The 19,355-nt window shown below is 39.9% G+C and overlaps 1 protein-coding gene across 2 annotated transcripts in view; it reads left to right on the top strand.

The window, feature by feature from the left end:
• The window catches only part of gc2 (guanylyl cyclase 2), a 28,904-nt gene extending 13,721 nt beyond the window's left edge, over positions 1 to 15,183 (top strand). For both annotated transcript variants that reach the window (XM_034236973.1, XM_034236974.1), the window contains 12 exons: positions 2,463 to 2,543; positions 2,626 to 2,802; positions 4,146 to 4,302; positions 6,971 to 7,120; positions 9,395 to 9,543; positions 10,445 to 10,608; positions 10,801 to 10,993; positions 11,435 to 11,609; positions 11,741 to 11,839; positions 11,920 to 12,014; positions 12,999 to 13,084; positions 14,798 to 15,183. In XM_034236973.1, coding sequence (XP_034092864.1) covers positions 2,463 to 2,543; positions 2,626 to 2,802; positions 4,146 to 4,302; positions 6,971 to 7,120; positions 9,395 to 9,543; positions 10,445 to 10,608; positions 10,801 to 10,993; positions 11,435 to 11,609; positions 11,741 to 11,839; positions 11,920 to 12,014; positions 12,999 to 13,084; positions 14,798 to 14,894 — 1,623 coding nt within the window. In that variant the 3' untranslated portion in view covers positions 14,895 to 15,183. The remainder of the gene's footprint in view (positions 1 to 2,462; positions 2,544 to 2,625; positions 2,803 to 4,145; positions 4,303 to 6,970; positions 7,121 to 9,394; positions 9,544 to 10,444; positions 10,609 to 10,800; positions 10,994 to 11,434; positions 11,610 to 11,740; positions 11,840 to 11,919; positions 12,015 to 12,998; positions 13,085 to 14,797) is intronic.
• The last annotated feature ends 4,172 nt before the right edge of the window (positions 15,184 to 19,355 follow it).

The following is a 19,355-nucleotide window of genomic DNA, read 5'->3' on the forward strand; positions in this document are numbered from 1 at the left end:
GAGACATGAAGAAGAAGGGACACATGTTGATGTAGAAGAGACATGAAGAAGAGGGGACACATGTTGATGTAGAAGAGACATGAAGAAGAGGGGACACATGTTGATGTAGAAGAGACATGAAGAAGAGGAGACACATGTTGATGTGGAAGAGACATGGAGAAGAGGGGACACATGTTGATGTAGAAGAGACATGAAGAAGAGGGGACACATGTTGATGTAGAAGAGACATGAAGAAGAGGAGACACATGTTGATGTGGAAGAGACATGAAGAAGAGGGGACACATGTTGATGTAGAAGAGACATGAAGAAGAGGGGACACATGTTGATGTAGAAGAGACATGAAGAAGAGGGGACACATGTTGATGTAGAAGAGACATGAAGAAGAGGGGACACATGTTGATGTAGAAGAGACATGAAGAAGAGGGGACACATGTTGATGTAGAAGAGACATGAAGAAGAGGGGACACATGTTGATGTAGAAGAGACTTGAAGAAGAGGGGACACATGTTGATGTAGAAGAGACATGGAGAAGAGGGGACACATGTTGATGTAGAAGAGACATGAAGAAGAGGGGACACATAATGATGTAGAAGAGACATGAAGAAGAGGGGACACATGTTGATGTAGAAGAGACATGAAGAAGAGGGGACACATGTTGATGTAGAAGAGACATGAAGAAGAGGGGACACATGTTGATGTAGAAGAGACATGAAGAAGAGGGGACACATGTTGATGTAGAAGAGACATGAAGAAGAGGGGACACATGTTGATGTAGAAGAGACATGAAGAAGAGTGGACACATGTTGATGTAGAAGAGACTTGAAGAAGAGGGGACACATGTTGATGTAGAAGAGACATGGAGAAGAGGGGACACATGTTGATGTAGAAGAGACATGAAGAAGAGGGGACACATGTTGATGTAGAAGAGACATGAAGAAGAGGGGACACATGTTGATGTAGAAGAGACATGAAGAAGAGGGGACACATGTTGATGTAGAAGAGACATGAAGAAGAGGGGACACATGTTGATGTAGAAGAGACATGAAGAAGAGGGGACACATGTTGATGTAGAAGAGACATGAAGAAGAGGGGACACATGTTGATGTAGAAGAGACATTGAAGAAGAGGGGGACACATGTTGATGTAGAAGAGACTTGAAGAAGAGGGGACACATGTTGATGTAGAAGAGACATGGAGAAGAGGGGACACATGTTGATGTAGAAGAGACATGAAGAAGAGGGGACACATGTTGATGTAGAAGAGACATGAAGAAGAGGGGACACATGTTGATGTAGAAGAGACATGAGAAGAAGAGGGGACACATGTTGATGTAGAAGAGACATGAAGAAGAGGGGACACATGTTGATGTAGAAGAGACTTGAAGAAGAGGGGACACATGTTGATGTAGAAGAGACATGGAGAAGAGGGGACACATGTTGATGTAGAAGAGACATGAAGAAGAGGGGACACATGTTGATGTAGAAGAGACATGAAGAAGAGGGGGACACATGTTGATTGTAGAAGAGACATGGAAGAAGAGGGGACACATGTTGATGTAGAAGAGACATGAAGAAGAGGGGACAAGTTGTGAAGAAGAGGGGACACATGTGATGTAGAAGAGACATGAAGAAGAAGGGGACACATGTTGATGTAGAAGAGACATGAAGAAGAGGGAACATGTGATGTAGAAGAGACATGAGAAGAGTGGGACACATGTTGATGTCAGAAAGAGACATGAAGAAGAGGGGACACATGTTGATGAAGAAGATACATGAAGAAGAGGGGACACATGTTGATGTAGAAGAGACATGAAGAAGAGGGGACACATGTTGATGTAGAAGAGACATGAAGAAGAGGGGACACATGTTGATGTAGAAGAGACATGAAGAAGAGGGGACAAATGTTGATGTAGAAGAGACAGAAGAGAGGGGACACATGTTGATGTAGAAGAGACATGAAGAAGAAGGGGACACATGTTGATGTAGAAGAGACATGGAGAAGAGGGGACACAATGTTGATGTAGAAGAGACATGGAAGAAGAGGGGACACATGTTGATGTAGAAGAGGACATGAAGAAGAGGGGACACATGTGATGAAGAAGATACATGAAGAAGAGGGGACACATGTTGATGTAGAAGATACATGAAGAAGAGGGGGACACATGTTGATGTAGAAGAGACATGAAGAAGAGGGGACACATGTTGATGTAAGAAGAGACATGGAGAAGAGGGGACACATGTTGATGTAGAAGAGACATGAGAAGAGGGGACACATGTTGATGTAGAAGAGACATGGAGAAGAGGGGACACATGTTGATGTAGAAGAGACATGAAGAAGAGGGGACACATGTTGATGTAGAAGAGACATGAAGAACTGGATTTTGCATAATAGGTGACCTTTAAGGGGCAGCATCATTTTAGTTTGTTGAAAGTTAAAAACACTTTCTTTAATCTCTCCTGCAGGGTGACTGGGCCTGGCTGAAGAGACTTCCTGATGGTTCCTTCAGCCGCATCAACCCCAAAACCAGTTATGTGTTTGAACTGGTACGTGGCTTTATTTTGTTAAACAAAGAAAAGCCCAGCTAACAGAAACCAGTGTCTTAAAGCACCTTATGTTGTTCAACAGATGAGGGACATGCGTCATGAAAACGTGAATACCTTCCTGGGATACTTCCACGATTGCGGCGTCTTCGCCATCGTCACGGAGTTTTGCTCCAGAGGAAGTTTGGAGGACCTGCTGTTCAACGAAGACGTGAAACTGGACTGGATGTTCAAGTCCTCGCTGCTGCTGGATCTCATTAAAGTCAGTTTGGAGGGGAAGAGGGACTGAAAAAAAACTGAAACGTTGACTTTAATTAAATGTATTTCGTCAACAGATTCCACATAACTGTATTAGGTTAGTTGAAAGCTGTAAGGGAAACTTCTGCAGCAATGGAGAGTCAGGACTCAGAGAGACACGAGGAGAGTTGGAGCTTTGATGTCAAACACTGGTAGTTTATTACAAGTCAACGGCCGGAGAATTCATATCACAAGTCACAGCAGCAAAAGGTTCTGACTGCACGGGTGGGTTGCCATGTCAATTCTGCCCAGCCTATCTCTCGATAGACCTTTTAACTAGTTTACAGAGAGTTAATCAGCATATTGGGGGAGGCGTAAACATCTGTGGAGCTACAGGAGATATCCCCCAACTGGAAATACTCAATCACTTGTCAGTGGTGTTTAGAAGCCAGCGTTCTCACAGTCGTAAACCCCCCTATCAGGCCATAAAACTGACACTTAAGTGCTGGAGCACATTCCTTAAAGGAGATAACAGAATATTGGTTGGTTATTAACGTCAACAGGCAATAAGGTTAAATATCTAGGAGTAAAGACAAAATTATTCCCTCACAGTAGCAATAATTTCAGGTTTAAATAGGTTTAACTTAATATTATTAATTTCCACTAACATAATACAGTTATGTGAAATGTGTTGCCTTAATGCATTTAATTAAAGTCAACGTTGCAGTTTTTTCAGTCGGCGGATTTGACATATTTAAGATAGCAAGGATGTCATACATGGACGCATGCTGGTTGGTGTTTATCGTTTAGACTTGTATTGGCTCTAATACAAATATTCCTCCATTTGTCTTCCCAAAAAAATGTCACATCTGTGTTTATAAATATATTTATTTAGCTGCACAGTCCAGAGCTTTTCATTAGAAAGTCTCAAAAAGAGTTTAAGGACGCACTGATTTTTTTACTGAAGCAAAGGATGAGCAATTTAAAGTCATGGGATATTTTGACAACTAATTTGTATTCTTTCATTTCCTATAAAAACACGTACAAAATGTAATGTTTTCAATCAGAAATCGACATACTTCTGAAACTCAAGTTTGGCCTTTTAAAAGTGGAAACTGCAACCAGTGTTGAAGGAAGTATTTCGATGTGTTGACTGTATAGATATTATTTTACAAGTACTGTATTGAGATGTAGTATAGGCAGGAAATGCAACTAAACTGTTGAAAGTACGAAAGTCCCCTTTGACTGTTATACTATATGTTATATCATTTGCCAAAATGTCCCAAATTGGGATCAATAAAGTAGAAGAAGTAGAAAGTAGCATGAAAAGAAAAAATGGCTGCTGTTTTTGTATATTTTCTGTCTCAGGGTATGAAGTACCTCCATCACCGCGGGGTGTCTCACTCTCGTCTGAAGTCTCGTAACTGTGTGGTGGACGGACGATTCGTCCTAAAGGTCACGGACTACGGTTACAGCGAAGTTCTGGAGGCTCAGAGGTTCCCCTACACAGAACAACCTGCAGAGGGTGAGAGAACATCTGAGTATCAGCAATAGATTCAAGATTCAAAGCTTTATTGTCATGTGCACATTAGCTACAGTGGAGATGAACAACTTCACTCCTCTAACAGTGCAACATGAATATATATAGGACAAATTAAGCAAATAAAATAGTGCAAGAGAATGTTTTGAGATGTGCAAGTAAATACAAATAAAATTGAAATAGTGCCAGAAGAGAGTACATTTACTCAGAAGTGGGAAGTAGTGGAGTACAAATACTTTGTTAGTGTACTTAAGTACATTCTTCTGGTATCAGTACTTTACTACACTACTTGTTTTTCTGACGACTTTTTACTTTGACTTCTTACATTTCTAACCCAAATACCTGTACTTTCTACTTCTTACATGTTGAACACAAATACCTGTACTTTCTACTTCTTACATGTTGAACTCAAATACCTGTACTTTCTACTTCTTACATGTTGAACTCAAATACCTGTACTTTCTACTTCTTACATGTTGAACTCAAATACCTGTACTTTCTACTTCTTACATGTTGAACTCAAATACCTGTACTTTCTACTTCTTACATGTTGAACTCAAATACCTGTACTTTCTACTTCTTACATGTTGAACCCAAATACCTGTACTTTCTACTTCTTACATGTTGAACACAAATACCTGTACTTTCTACTTCTTACATGTTGAACACAAATACCTGTACTTTCTACTTCTTACATGTTGAACACAAATACCTGTACTTTCTACTTCTTACATGTTGAACTCAAATACCTGTACTTTCTACTTCTTACATGTTGAACTCAAATACCTGTACTTTCTACTTCTTACATGTTGAACTCAAATACCTGTACTTTCTACTTCTTACATGTTGAACACAAATACCTGTACTTTCTACTCTTACATGTTGAACACAAATACCTGTACTTTCTACTTCTTACATGTTGAACTCAAATACTGTACTTTCTACTTCTACATGTTTGAACTCAAATACCTGTACTTTCTACTTCGTACATGTTGAACTCAATACCTGTACCTTTCTACTTCGTACATGTTGAACTCAAATACCTGTACTTTCTACTTCTTACATGTTGAACTCAAATACCGTACTACATGTTACTTTGTACTTTCTACTTCGTACATGTTGAACACAAATACCTGTACTTTCTACTTCGTACATGTTGAACTCAAATACCTGTACTTTCTAACTTCTTACATGTTGAACTCAAATACCTGTACTTTTCTACTTCGTACATGTTGAACTCAAATACCTGTACTTTCTACTTCGTACATGTTGAACAAATACCTGTACTTTCTACTTCTTACATGTTGAACTCAAATACCTGTACTTTCTACTTCTTACATGTTTGAAACAACAAATACCTGTACTTTCTACTTCCGTACATGTTGACTCAAATACCTGTACTTTCTACTTCTTACATGTTGAACTCAAATACCTTGTACTTTCTACTTCGTACATGTTGAACTCAAATACCTGTACTTTCCTACTTCGTACATGTGAACTTACTCAAATCCTGTACTTTCTACTTCTTACATGTTGAACTCAAATACCTGTACTTTCTACTTCTTACATGTTGAACACAAATACCTGTACTTTCTACTTCTTACATTTTGAACACAAATACCTGTACTTTCTACTTCTTACATGTTGAACACAAATACCTGTACTTTCTACTTCTTACATGTTGAATACAAATACCTGTACTTTCTACTTCTTACATGTTGAACACAAATACCTGTACTTTCTACTTCTTACATGTTGAACACAAATACCTGTACTTTCTACTTCTTACATGTTGAATACAAATACCTGTACTTTCTACTTCTTACATGTTGAACCCAAATACCTGTACTTTCTACTTCTTACATGTTGAACTCAAATACCTGTACTTTCTACTTCTTACATGTTGAACACAAATACCTGTACTTTCTACTTCTTACATGTTGAACCCAAATACCTGTACTTTCTACTTCTTACATGTTGAACCTAAATACCTGTACTTTCTACTTCTTACATGTTGAACCCAAATACCTGTACTTTCTACTTCTTACATGTTGAACACAAATACCTGTACTTTCTACTTCTTACATGTTGAACTCAAATACCTGTACTTTCTACTTCTTACATGTTGAACACAAATACCTGTACTTTCTACTTCTTACATGTTGAACACAAATACCTGTACTTTCTACTTCTTACATGTTGAACTCAAATACTTATACTTTCTACTTCTCTCATTTTCCAAACAGCTGGTTCCTTTAGTCTGAATGTGTGTTTGGTGCGTGATCATTATTCTTTAGAGTCATTGCGTGCCTATTGATTTGAACACGATCCGTGTATCCATCATTTCCTGGTCTTCTCTAAAGAAGAGGGACCAATGGAAACGTTGTCATGTTGCCGTTGTTCAGCATGGAAACATTCATTAGCTAACAATGACATTATTGTTCTATTAATATAAAGGGAGGTCAGGTACTCTTTAAAGCAGCTGCTAGTTATGGGTACTTTTTACTGAAGTACATTTCAAAGCCTCTTTACTTTTACTTGAGTAAAGAAGTTTAGTCAGTACTTCTGCTTTTACCAGAGTACTTTTAAACACGAGTATCTGTACTTCTACTTGAGTAAAGGATGTGTGTGTACTCTGTCTTATTCTCCTTAGAGCTGCTGTGGACGGCTCCAGAGATCCTGAGGAGCGCTCAGCCGGCGCTCAATGGGACTCCATCAGGAGACGTGTACAGTTTCGCCATCATCATGCAGGAGGTGGTGGTCCGAGGACCCCCGTACTGCATGATGGACCTGCCCGCCACTGGCAAGATAACACACACACACACACACACACACACACACACACACACACACACACACACACACACACACACACACACACACACACACAAGATAACACACTCACACACACAAGGCCGCTTTACATGGTGAACAAACAAACAAACAAAAGGGGCAAATGATAAAGTAAAACATTAATGCTATACGTTACAATACGATAAAATAATGAAATGATATGACAGGCAAGATAACAAAAATGCACCTATAAGAAGCGCACACACTAAAGTTATTGTTTTGTTAGGTTTACGATAAGATACAATACTGATGCAAGAAGTTTCGATACAATGCGACAATGATACGATAAGTTACAATAAGAGAAAAATAATGATACGATGCAATACGTTACGATACGTTACCTTACATCATGTTACGTAACGTTAGATTACATTGTGATACGATACAATATGTTACGATACAAGATGACTATACGTTCCTGATGCGATAGTAATGAGAAATAATACAAAACGATATGTTACGATCCGTTACGATACGTTGCAATAGAATACAGTTCGATACGAGCCAAATGATATTAAATGATACGAGGCGATACGATAATATACAATAACATTTGATTCAACTTTATTGTCCGTTAATGTCTGACATTTTTCTTGCATCCCAGCAGCTCCATTTGCAACATCAACAAAGACAAATATTAAGACAAGAAATAACTTACAATGTCACATTTACCAAATCTATTTAAAGGGGACCTATCATGCAAAATGCACATGTGTCCCCGGTGTGTCGGGGAACTCACGCAGCGTCAGGAAATAAAGCCCTCTCTCTTTTCCTCCGTACCCAAATCTCTAAAAACGGGGAACAACGAAGCTGATCCAGATTTGAGTCCGATATGACGTAACATCTGAAATGTGGACCCACGGGCCAATCAGAAACGTTGCTATCAGAAACAATGCCCGACTGTTTTGGACGTAATATGGTCGGTGTTTACATTAGCATCGCTAACACTCAGAGCTAACCTGTACTGGAGAGCATGTGTGTGAAGAAGCAGGAAGTAAAAAGGAACTCACCTTGTGGTATAACCGGCAAGAGAGAAAGCCTTTGAGCTCCAGACTGTTTCAGAGAGAACCCTTGATAATCCATGATATGGCGTTTCATCACGGCAGCATTTAGTTTAGACAGTAGCTGCCGGGTCCCGCATGAGCTCAGCCCCCTCCTTTTTTATTTGTTATCAATTTTTTTGTTTGTTAAAGCTTTATACGCAAAATCAGCACTTTTGAAACAGGAAGTGAAATAGAGGGATATGAGGCATCGCTAGAATGGGTGATCTGTTTGGTATTTTGAGCAAAACACTTAATAGACATGTTTTTCATATTTTTGTATATATCTGAGACCTATGCTATTGCCTAGAAATCAATCAATCAATGTTTATTTTTATAGCCCAATATCACAAATGTTACCTTTGTCTCAGTGGTCTTCACAGTGTGTACAGAATATCAGTATGACAATACGACACCCTCTGTCCTTAGACCCTCTGTCATTAGACCCTCTGTCCTTAGACCCTCTGTCCTTAGACCCTCTGTCATTAGACCCTCTGTCCTTAGACCCTCACATCGTACAAGGAAACACTTCCGGAGAAAACCCACAGTTTAAAGGGAACATGGGAGAAACCTCAGGGAGAGCAACAGAGGAGGGATCCCTCTCCCAGGACGGACAGACGTGCAATAGATGCCGTGTGTAAATTGAAAAGATAATACATTTTACAGCATATAGACCGAATGTTTGGAAATGCATGTGTGTATAATAGGAAGATGAATCCACGAGGATATCCATCCAGGACCTATGATCCAGGACCACAGCCACGACTCAAGATCCAGGGCTCGCGATCCAGGACACAGGACCGCAGGATCATCCATGACTCCGGATCCCGGCGTATTTAGACACCAAAAAGAAAGACATTTGGGGAAGCTGGGTTAATCGGAACATGAGAGTACACAGGTATAGACAGAGAGAAGGAAGAAGTAAGATGTCCCCCGACAAACTAAGCCTCTATCAGCAAAACTAGGGGCTGAATCTAATCAGCCCTAACTATAAGCTTTATCAAAAAGGAAGGTCTTAAGCGCACTTTTAAAATAAAAATAGCATGATAGGTGACCTTTAAGCTGTTCTAGGTCACTAGAGAGGCCTATAAGTGCATCTAATAGCTGATAGCTATGTGTGTTTCCCTCACTGATCAACACTGCCATCCCTACACTAAACTAGGTAATATTTCTGTGTGTTTCAGAGATATTAGAGAAGCTGCGTAACCCCCCTCCTCTGTTTCGCCCGGTGGTCAGTCCAGATTACGCTCCGTTAGAGTGCATCCAGCTGATGAAGCAGTGCTGGAAGGAACAGCCAATCAACAGACTGGGATTTGAGGAGATCTTCGACCAGGTTTGAACTACATTTTGCATTAAAAAACTCAGAGTAAAGGCTGTAAAACACTTTAATAGCCGGTATTAAACTGAAACGGATCACATTTCTTTTAAACATAGCTGATCTGTTGGTGCTGGCGACAATATTTTGTGAATTAAATCTTCATTTAAAGCCCTCATTTAGTGTATTAAACCGACCAAATGCTGCCCCTGTGCTCAAAATGAAGATTTCAGGTATTCCTCGTGATGTTTTTACATGGTTTTCATATCCTAAAATAACCAAATAACATCTTAGATTGAAAATGTTGAGGTTTTTCCTCGGTAAACTCTATTTTAAGATCAATATTTTGGGGGGAATTAATAGAGTTTAAGTTTTCTTCATGCTGTTTTACATTGTTTTCAATTCTAAATAATACAATAATCAACCAATGAGCATGTTAGATTCAAAATGGTGAGTTTTTCCTTTGGTAAAAAAACATTTTGAGTCAATTTTGTTCGGAAATTAATACATTCTGATGATTTGAGTAAGGAAATACCATTAGGCTCTTAAACTGGATTAAGGTGTTGAACTTTAATTGTTATTGTCTTGTATTAAACCGACCAAATGCTGTCCCTTTAACTTGATGTACTGCTCAAAATGTATGAATGGCCTTCGTCATGAAGATTTAAGGTATTCTTCATTGTTTTCAAATCCTAACATAAGCAAACAGCATTTTAGATTGAAAATGTTGAATGAAAATTATTTTTTTCCTCGGTAAACTCTATTTTAAGATCAATATTTTGGTAAAAAAACATTTTGAGAGTCAATTTTGTTCGGATATTAATACATTCTGATGATTTGAGTAAGGAAATACCATTAGGCTCTTAAACTGGATTGAGGTGTTGAACTTCAACTTGTTATATATTGTCTTTTTCCTCAGTTTAAGAACATCAACAAGGGGAAGAAGACGAACATCATCGACTCGATGCTGCGGATGTTGGAGCAGTACTCCTCGAACCTGGAGGAGCTGATCCGAGAGAGGACGGAGGAGCTGGAGATCGAGAAGCAGAAGACGGAGAAGCTGCTCACCCAGATGCTTCCTCCGTGAGTCCACCACAACACATTTCTTCTTGCAGTTATTCTGGCAGTCGTATTTTGACCTAGTAATAGTCATTTTTAATTTTAAAAAAACGAACGTAAAAAGAAATGTTGCTATTGAAACTGTTAAATAAATAATTTCAGTTAACCTACAGAAAACACACCTACAGATGCGTTGACTGTGTCTCTCTGCTGCAGGTCTGTGGCCGAGGTTTTGAAGGTTGGAGGCACAGTGGAGCCGGAGCACTTTGACAAAGTGACGCTTTACTTCAGCGACATCGTGGGCTTCACCACCATCTCCGCCAACAGCGAGCCCATCGAGGTAGTGGACCTGCTCAACGACCTCTACATACTGTTTGACGCCATCATAGGAAACCACGACGTCTACAAGGTGGTTCAATCTCTTTAAATGAATACAGGAAATCAGTCAAGGCAATAACACTGGCAGAGAACACAAGTAATTATTGGGGTATTTAAGCCTTAATTTGGTTAGTACAAATATAAAAATGATGGTAAATGAACAAAATGTAAACTACAGACTGGTTTGTAAAGTTTTCCCTTCACCTAAAATACACTTTCCTTAAGGAGAAGAAAGGAAACAAAAGATGTGAGGAAACTAGAGAAAAAGGAGATGTCAATAAACATAAAACACAAGTGCATGCTGGACAGTTAACAATAGAGGGATGACTTAAAATACACCGAATATAAAGCAGTGACTGTAGTTTCCTTTAAGGAGAAGGAAAGGAAACAACAGAGGACAGGAAACGAGAAAAGGATCTAAAAGAACTCACTCAGGTTCCACCAATCATGAATCATGAACAATCTCTTCTAGGTGGAGACTATCGGCGATGCGTACATGGTGGCGTCGGGACTTCCTGTTCGTAACGATGACCGCCACGCAGCAGAGATCGCCAACATGGCGCTGGACATCCTGAGTGCCGTGGGAACTTTCAAAATGAGACACATGCCCGACGTTCCTGTCAGGATCCGGATAGGACTGCACACAGGTGAGGCAGGAGGGAAATAAAGAAATGCTAAAAATGACTGGGTAAATTTAGGTCAATTGGTACCCATTAAATTAAATGAATTTGGATGTAATTATGAATGTCATATTTAGATGTATCTATGTGTGTTACAGGTCCCTGTGTAGCAGGGGTTGTGGGTCTCACTATGCCTCGCTACTGTCTGTTTGGAGACACCGTCACCACTGCGTCTCGTATGGAGTCCACCGGGCTGCGTAAGCACAAATAAATAACACAGTTTATTACGAGTTAAAAATCAAGCAGCTATTTCATAATCATGTCACTTATTTGTCAGCCTACAGGATCCACATCCACCAGAGCACAGCCAAGGTGCTGCGGGATTTAAATGTCGGCTACAAAATCGAATTAAGAGGAAAGAGTGAAATAAAGGTATAGACCAGCGGTTCCCAACCTGTGGGCCGCGGCCCCTAGTGGTCTGCAAAGGCATTGCAAGTGGGCCACCAAACAATTTGCAAAACATTATGATTTGTGTGGAAACATTTCATTATTAAGATTTTTTTATTTGAACCTCCTTTCCTTTCTCTTTCTTGATCCTCCTTAGCAACGGTCATTACAGTCCTTGACAGCGGTCTGGACTACTGGATTAACAATGTGTCACATGTTCTAAATTGACCAATCAGAATCGAGTATTCAACTAAACCGTGTAATACAAATGTCTGTTTGTTACTGATGGCCAGCACCTTTTCTAATTGAAATAAAAACTACCCTGAGAACTTTATTCATCCTCCATATTGTTTATGGTTGAATGTGGGCCGCAAACATCTTTTAGATTCTTAAGTGGGCCCTGAGTTGAAGAAGGTCTGGAACCGCTGGAATAGACATTACATTCGGACAAGAGATATTTCTGCATGTGGATGAATATAGTCTGTTATTTTTATTTTTTTTGCATTTTAAGAAAACATTCACAAAGCATACATAACAAAAATAAACACATCTAGGTACAGATTAACTTCATAACAGATGACAAATACGAAAATAAATAATAGTAATAATAATATTACAAATAAAAGAACGGATACATTATTAATACTCAGGTATACATTCATTATATTGTCCGATACTTGACCCTTTTTGCCCACCTTTCCTCAAAGATATGCATTTCTAATGTGTTAAGTAAGTTGTTTTCTCCATGGCATAGATTTCATTTACTAAGTTATTCCATTGTGAGTTTATTAAGTTGTTATCTTTTAGCCAATTCTTTGTAATTTGTTTGATGATCGCTATTCTAATTACCGGAAATAGTCTCTCTAGAATCTTTTTGAGGGGTTTTGTTGAGAGAAATGCCAAAGATATGGGACATTTCTCTTAAAGCAATATAGTCTGTAAAAGCCTCTATGTGTCTCTTTTTGTCAGGGTAAAGGAGTCGAGGAGACGTACTGGCTCGTAGGGAAAGAAGGATTCAACAAACCTCTTCCTGTTCCTCCAGAGGTCAAAAGCAGGTAGGAATAAAGTCTATTCCTCATGCTCTTAATATTTTTCACTCTTTCCTACCATAACACATCATCTGCTTTACTGTCCTACAAGATAGCAAATCATCCCCCAGAAATTCCCCTTGTAATCTCATCTCGATCTCATCTGCTAGACGTTTGAGCAGTGGCGGTTCTAGACATACACACATTTCTCCAACACACAAGTAGAACTATATGTATAATCAAAATAACTACACAAATTAAATAACAATATCAGAAAATAAACATGAATATAAAAAGTAGTAGGAAACGTACATTAATAAATAAAAAGACATATAAGCTATAGAATAAAAATACTAAATTGCACAAATCTTTCAACACACAAACCAAACAGAACACACGTTAAATAACTTATTTACAGACTAATGCTGCGTTCACACCGGACGCGATGCGATGTTTGGGGGCGGCGTGATTACATGTAAAGTCAATGCAGAGACGCGGACAGACGCGAATTCGCTCCGACGGCGAGCATGAAGCGGTGGACGCGGCGCGAATCACGCGATTGAGGCGATTGAACTGTGCCGCGTCAAACGCGAGAGTTACATCTTTTCAACTTGAGCGTCAAATTCACGTGACGCGTTCTCGCGGAAGCCAATCAGCGGTGAGGATCTCAGCCTGCCGTTACTGACGTTGAACCAGAAAACATCAGCCATTAGCTGTTAGCACACAGAGATCACAGCTCCTCATATCTGTTCAGAAACTGTACAGAAGTTAAACAAGTACAAACCACAGACTGTCTGTGTCATGGCGAATACAGTCGCTGGTTTATTTATGTCTGTATAGGCCGTTGTTGTGAGTGTGGAGTGAGCATATACAACGTTAGCTTAGCCTGGTCGACCCGATCTCCATTCAGAAAACACGCATTTTAAAAGGTTTTTCGCCTACCGTCTGTCTGCAGACTTGTCAAGCATTAATTCATGGTTTTTACTAACCGGTATCAGTATGTTGTTACTTCGGCATCATTTTGAAACGTGTATTACAATTTAATCACGGTAAAATATGTTCATTTTGTTGTAGTTGTAGCTCCCGAGCCAGCGCGTCTTGTTTGAATGATGCGAGTAAACACAGCTGGCAGCCGCGGTGAAACTCGAGCGATTAGAGCGAAGCGAATATTCGTATCGCGTCCGATGTGAACTGCCCTCTAAAGTATAACCTTCCTTGCCTTCTTTGATGCAGTTAAATAAAGCTTTCATTTCAGTATGCACAATAGGTCTATTACTTTTTCAGAATAGGAACTGTTAGAACAATAACACAATTTATACACTAATTATTTCTTGGCATAACATCTGAGTGTTGACTGCGTTCAAATGTTGGTGGAAAAAAGTCCCTTGCTTCTTATTAAATTGCTTATCTGTATGGTCTGATTTGTCTTATTGCTGCACAAACAGATCAGTAAATATCAGGCGTTGGTGTCAGAATCAAAGAAGCAAGTTATTTCTAAAGTTGGCATTTGCACAGACAGAGAGACCATATATTTGTATACTGAAATATAAGAAAAAAGACTTGTCAGTGTCAAAACAGAATAAGAAAAGCGAGGTATTGCTAAAGTTAGCATGTGCGCAGACTCTCAAAACTTGCATTGAGATTATTTCTTTGAAAAAAGGCAGATAGATCAAATATGTTGATGCTCAAATATAAAAACAAAGACTAGACTTTTGACTTCATCCTTTTACATCTCTACAGGGAAATGGCCCACAGTCTGCAGTTGGCTGAAATCGCTCTGAACAAGAAACGGAAAGCCGAGAAACTAAAGCAGGACCAGCTGGCAAAGAATAAATGATGAGGTTATGATACAGTGTGCATTTGAAGAGATATCTTACGTTCAAGTCATGACTCTATAAACCCTAAAAGACAAGATCGACGAGGGCCATCATGAACGACAGAGGCTTTTGAAAGTGTTAACCCAGTGTGTGTGTGTGTGTGTGTGTGTGTGTGTGTGTGTGTGTGTGTGTGTGTGTGTGTGTGTGTGTGTGTGTGAGAGCTTGAGTCGTGGATATGAAGTCTGGTGTGTATCTGCGTGAGGAGGGCGAGACGTGGTGACTGAAAGTGTTAATTCAGATTATCCCAGTGTGTGTGTGTGTGTGTGTGTGTGTGTGTGTGTGTGTGTGTGAGAGCTTGAGTCGTGGATATGAAGTCTGGTGTGTATCTGCGTGAGGAGGGCGAGACGTGGTGACTGAAAGTGTTAATTCAGATTATCCCAGTGTGGTGTGTGTGTGTGTCCTAGCATTACTATACTTGTGGGGACCTACATCTGTTTTCATAGTCACGTGTGGGGACTCGCCTCCCTTATGGGGACAAAATGGAGGTCCCCATGAGGGGAATCATTAATTTTAGGGTGAAGACTTGGTTAGGTTTAGGCATGTGTTGGTTATGGTTAAGGTTAGGTTAAGTCTCCTGGAAAGGCATGTAAGTCAATGTAATGTCCCCTGAAGTGATATATACATGGTGTGTGTGTGTGTGTGTGTGTGTGTGTGTGTGTGTGTGTGTGTCGTGTGTGTGTGTGTGTGTGTGTGTGTGTGTGTGTGTGTGTGTGTGGTTGTGTGTGTGTGTGTGTGTGTGTGTGTGTGTGTGTGTGTGTGTGTGTGTGTGTGTGTGTGTATATAGAGTGTGAGACGTGGTGACTCAGCAGAGCAGGGATCTACAGAAAGTGGCAGCAGCAGATAATCTCTCTCCTTCATTTCCTCCTCCGTCGCTTCACCGTTTCTCCGTTTGACAAGGAGAGGAAACTGAAGTGAGGAGAGGAAATTAAGAAGGGAAGGAGGCGAGGAGGAGAGTATGGATACATCTGGGATGTTTGTTTTGTGGTGATAAGGTTTCAATATCGGAAAAACCCACATATTCTCCCAGGAATAATCAACACCACTTACTTTAAGAAGTACTTATTGGGGTATTTAAGCTTTAATGTGGTTAGTTAGACCACAAAGAGGATGCTAAATGAAACCAAATGTAAACTAGAGACTGGTTTGTAAAGTACACCAAAAATACACTTTCCTTAAGGAGAGGAAAGGAAACAAGAGACATGAGGAAAAAGGAGATGTCAATAAACATAAAACAAGTGAATACATGACAGTAAACAATAGAGAGGTGACTCAAAATACACCGAATATAAAGCAGTGACTGTAGTTTCCTTTAAGGAGAAGGAAAGGAAACAACAGAGGACAGGAAACGAGAGAAGGATCTTAAAGTGTGTCACTTTGAACCGGGTTACTCCTTTGAGAGTCTGTTGCTATTTTGTTTACAAAGTTGGATTTGGGGACTTCCTATACTGTCTGTTGTCAATAAAAACATCTTGTTTAATCTTACTTTTTAAAAGTATTGAGTTATCAACATAACTTTTCTTCTAAAAATGTTCCCCCTTTGTTGTAGTGTTTTCTTTAATTAGAAATAAAGTTTATGTTGTGCGTATAGTTGGATAACCCTTGTACATGTCGCTGTGTGTGTCTCACATTAAAGTGAATCAATGATGTGATTTGTAAACAAACCCACAGCGCCCCCTAGCGATGTAACAGAAAATAAACTTTGTTCAAACTACAGATGGCATCCTGGAAGATCTGCAGGATTATCCCTTCTGATCCTGTGTGTGTGACGTGTGTGTGTGTGTGTGTGTGTGTGTGTGTGTGTGTGTGTGTGTGTGTGTGTGTGTGTGTGTGTGTGTGTGTGTGTGTGTGTGTGTGTTCAAACTGACTCCCACTCACACACACTGTCGATTCTATCGAGTAATAAAAGGCTTAAAATCTCATGAGAAAATGTGTATTCCCTTTGAGAAAACTCCCCAAAAATGAGCAACATGACCTCTCAGATTTATCTTAAAGGTGGGGTAGGTCATTTTGGAGAAACCAGCTCGAGTGCGCTAGAATTTGAAAATACACAGGCGGAACAAATCTGCCCCTTCCTTACAGAGCCCCTCCTCCAACACACACGAACGCGCACATGACCAATGAGGGCACGAGATAAGTTTGTGCCCAGATGGAAGGCTGACAGGCAGGTAGGCCATCCAGTTACTTTAGCCGGGCCGGCTCAGATGATTGGTCGTCGTGCTTTTTACAGCGCCACAGCTTCCAGAGATGACATTTTGTTATGGATTTATTGTCAAAGCACTTAAGATATTCATTGCTATCGGGATGTTAAGAGCATTCCATGGAATATAACAAAAAGTGTATCTCGAGCCGGTTTCTCAAACTTACCTACCCCACCTTTAAGACCTCTTTATGAACCCCGACCCCCAGGTTGCATTACAGGCTACACAAGAGAGGATAAAAGTACCAGCCTGTCCTCCTACAAAAAACGACCATATAGGTCGATTGTTCAGCAGCTTATTACGACCCAGAGTCACGTTTTAAAGTGTAGCACCTCTAGTGGTCGTGTAAGAAACAACATGCTCCTGAGGGTCGTATATTCACAAATAACCCTCTCTGGAAAATCCTAAATTGTGGAATAGTTTGGCCATTAAAATGCTACACATCCACTGGACGTAGATTATAAAAGTACAATATACATTTCTCGCTAGAAATCTAATAAAAAAGCATTTTAATGGCCAAACTATCCTACAATATAGGATTTTCCAGAGAGGGTTATTTGTGAATAAACGACCCTCTGTAACGTTTGCAGTTAACGGGAGCACTAGAGGGCGAAAACTTTAAAATGTGATTATAGGTCGTATTAAGCGCTTGAACAATCGACCTACAGTATTTGGTCGTATGAGTTGGAGGACTTGATCCGAACACCAACGCACTAGGCCACTGCGCCACAGTCTTCTTCTGCTGTTCCCCTTTAGTGTTTACTTCCTGTCCGTCTTCTTCCTCTGTTCTCTTTAGTGTTTACTTCCTGTCCGTCTTCTTCCTCTGTTCTCTTTAGTGTTTACTTCCTGTCTATCTTCTGTTCATTTCTCTGATTCTCATTTAAAATCTTTCCTTCTCAAAGATAAAACTGAGGTAATGGTTTTTGGAGCCAAGGCAGAACGTATAAAAGTTAGCGCTGAGCTTCAGTGTGCAATGTTCAAAACAACAGATAAAGCCAGAAATCTAGGTGTAGTCATGGACTCTGACCTGAGTTTCAACAGTCACATTAAAACAGTTACTAAATCAGCCTACTATCACCTAAAGAATATATCTAGGATTAAAAGACTAATGTCACAGCAAGATTTGGAAAAACTTGTCCATGCTTTTATCTTCAGTAGACTCGACTACTGCAATGGTGTCTTCACAGGTCTCACTCAAAAATATATTAGGAAGCTGCAGCTGATTCAGAACGCCGCTGCTCGAGTCCTCACTAACACTAAGAAAGTGGATCACATCACTCCTGTTCTGAAGTCTTTACACTGGCTTCCTGTGTGTCAAAGAATAGATTTCAAAATACTGCTGCTGGTTTATAAAGCACTGAATGGTTTAGGCCCAAAATACATTTCTGACCTCCTGCTAAATTATGAACCATCCAGATCTCTCAGGTCTTCAGGGACTGGTCAGCTTTCTGTCCCCAGAGTCAGAACTAAACACGGTAAAGCAGCGTTCAGTTATTATGCTCCAAATATCTGGAACAAACTCCCAGAAACCTGCAGGTCCGCTGCAACTCTGACTACTTTTAAATCCAGGCTGAAGACTTTTCTTTTTGTCGCTGCTTTTAATTGAACTATTCATATCTTAGACTGCACTGTAACTTTTATCCATGTACTTTTTTCTTTTAATGTTTAATTGCACTCTAACTTTTATCCATGTATTTTTTCTTTTAATGTTTATTTTATTAGCTTTTCTTTTTAATGACTGATTTTAAATGCCATTTTCTTAATCTCTTTCATTTTTTGTAAAGCACTTTGAATTGCCTTGTGTTGAAAAGTGCTATATAAATAAACTTGCCTTGCCTTGCCTTGCCTTGCCTTCTCATGCGCTCTTTTTTTCTTTTCTTTACTCGGGGCAGTTCAGCCATCATGAATCCAAAGCTTTGTGCTGTACACAAATATAAAAATGATGCATGGTGTATCTGATGGAGAACAAAGATTGTTGTGCACATCTGGCGTTAAATTAACCGGACCTTTCTGTGGATTGATATGACTGCACATAGTCCCCTGATCCTCTTGTAGCTACGGGCCGTTTCTCAATCTCGAGGATACTGGCTTCCAAGCCAATATTTCAAGGATGCTACGTCATCAAGTGGCGCAACAGGACCGTTCCAATGTCCAGCATACTTGGAATTCCACCGAGGCCGCGTCCTTGGTTTGGGGGAAATTTCGAGGCTGCACATGGGTAGA

This window comes from Gymnodraco acuticeps, unplaced genomic scaffold, assembly GCF_902827175.1.
Source record: "Gymnodraco acuticeps unplaced genomic scaffold, fGymAcu1.1, whole genome shotgun sequence".
Lineage (NCBI taxonomy): Eukaryota > Metazoa > Chordata > Actinopteri > Perciformes > Bathydraconidae > Gymnodraco > Gymnodraco acuticeps.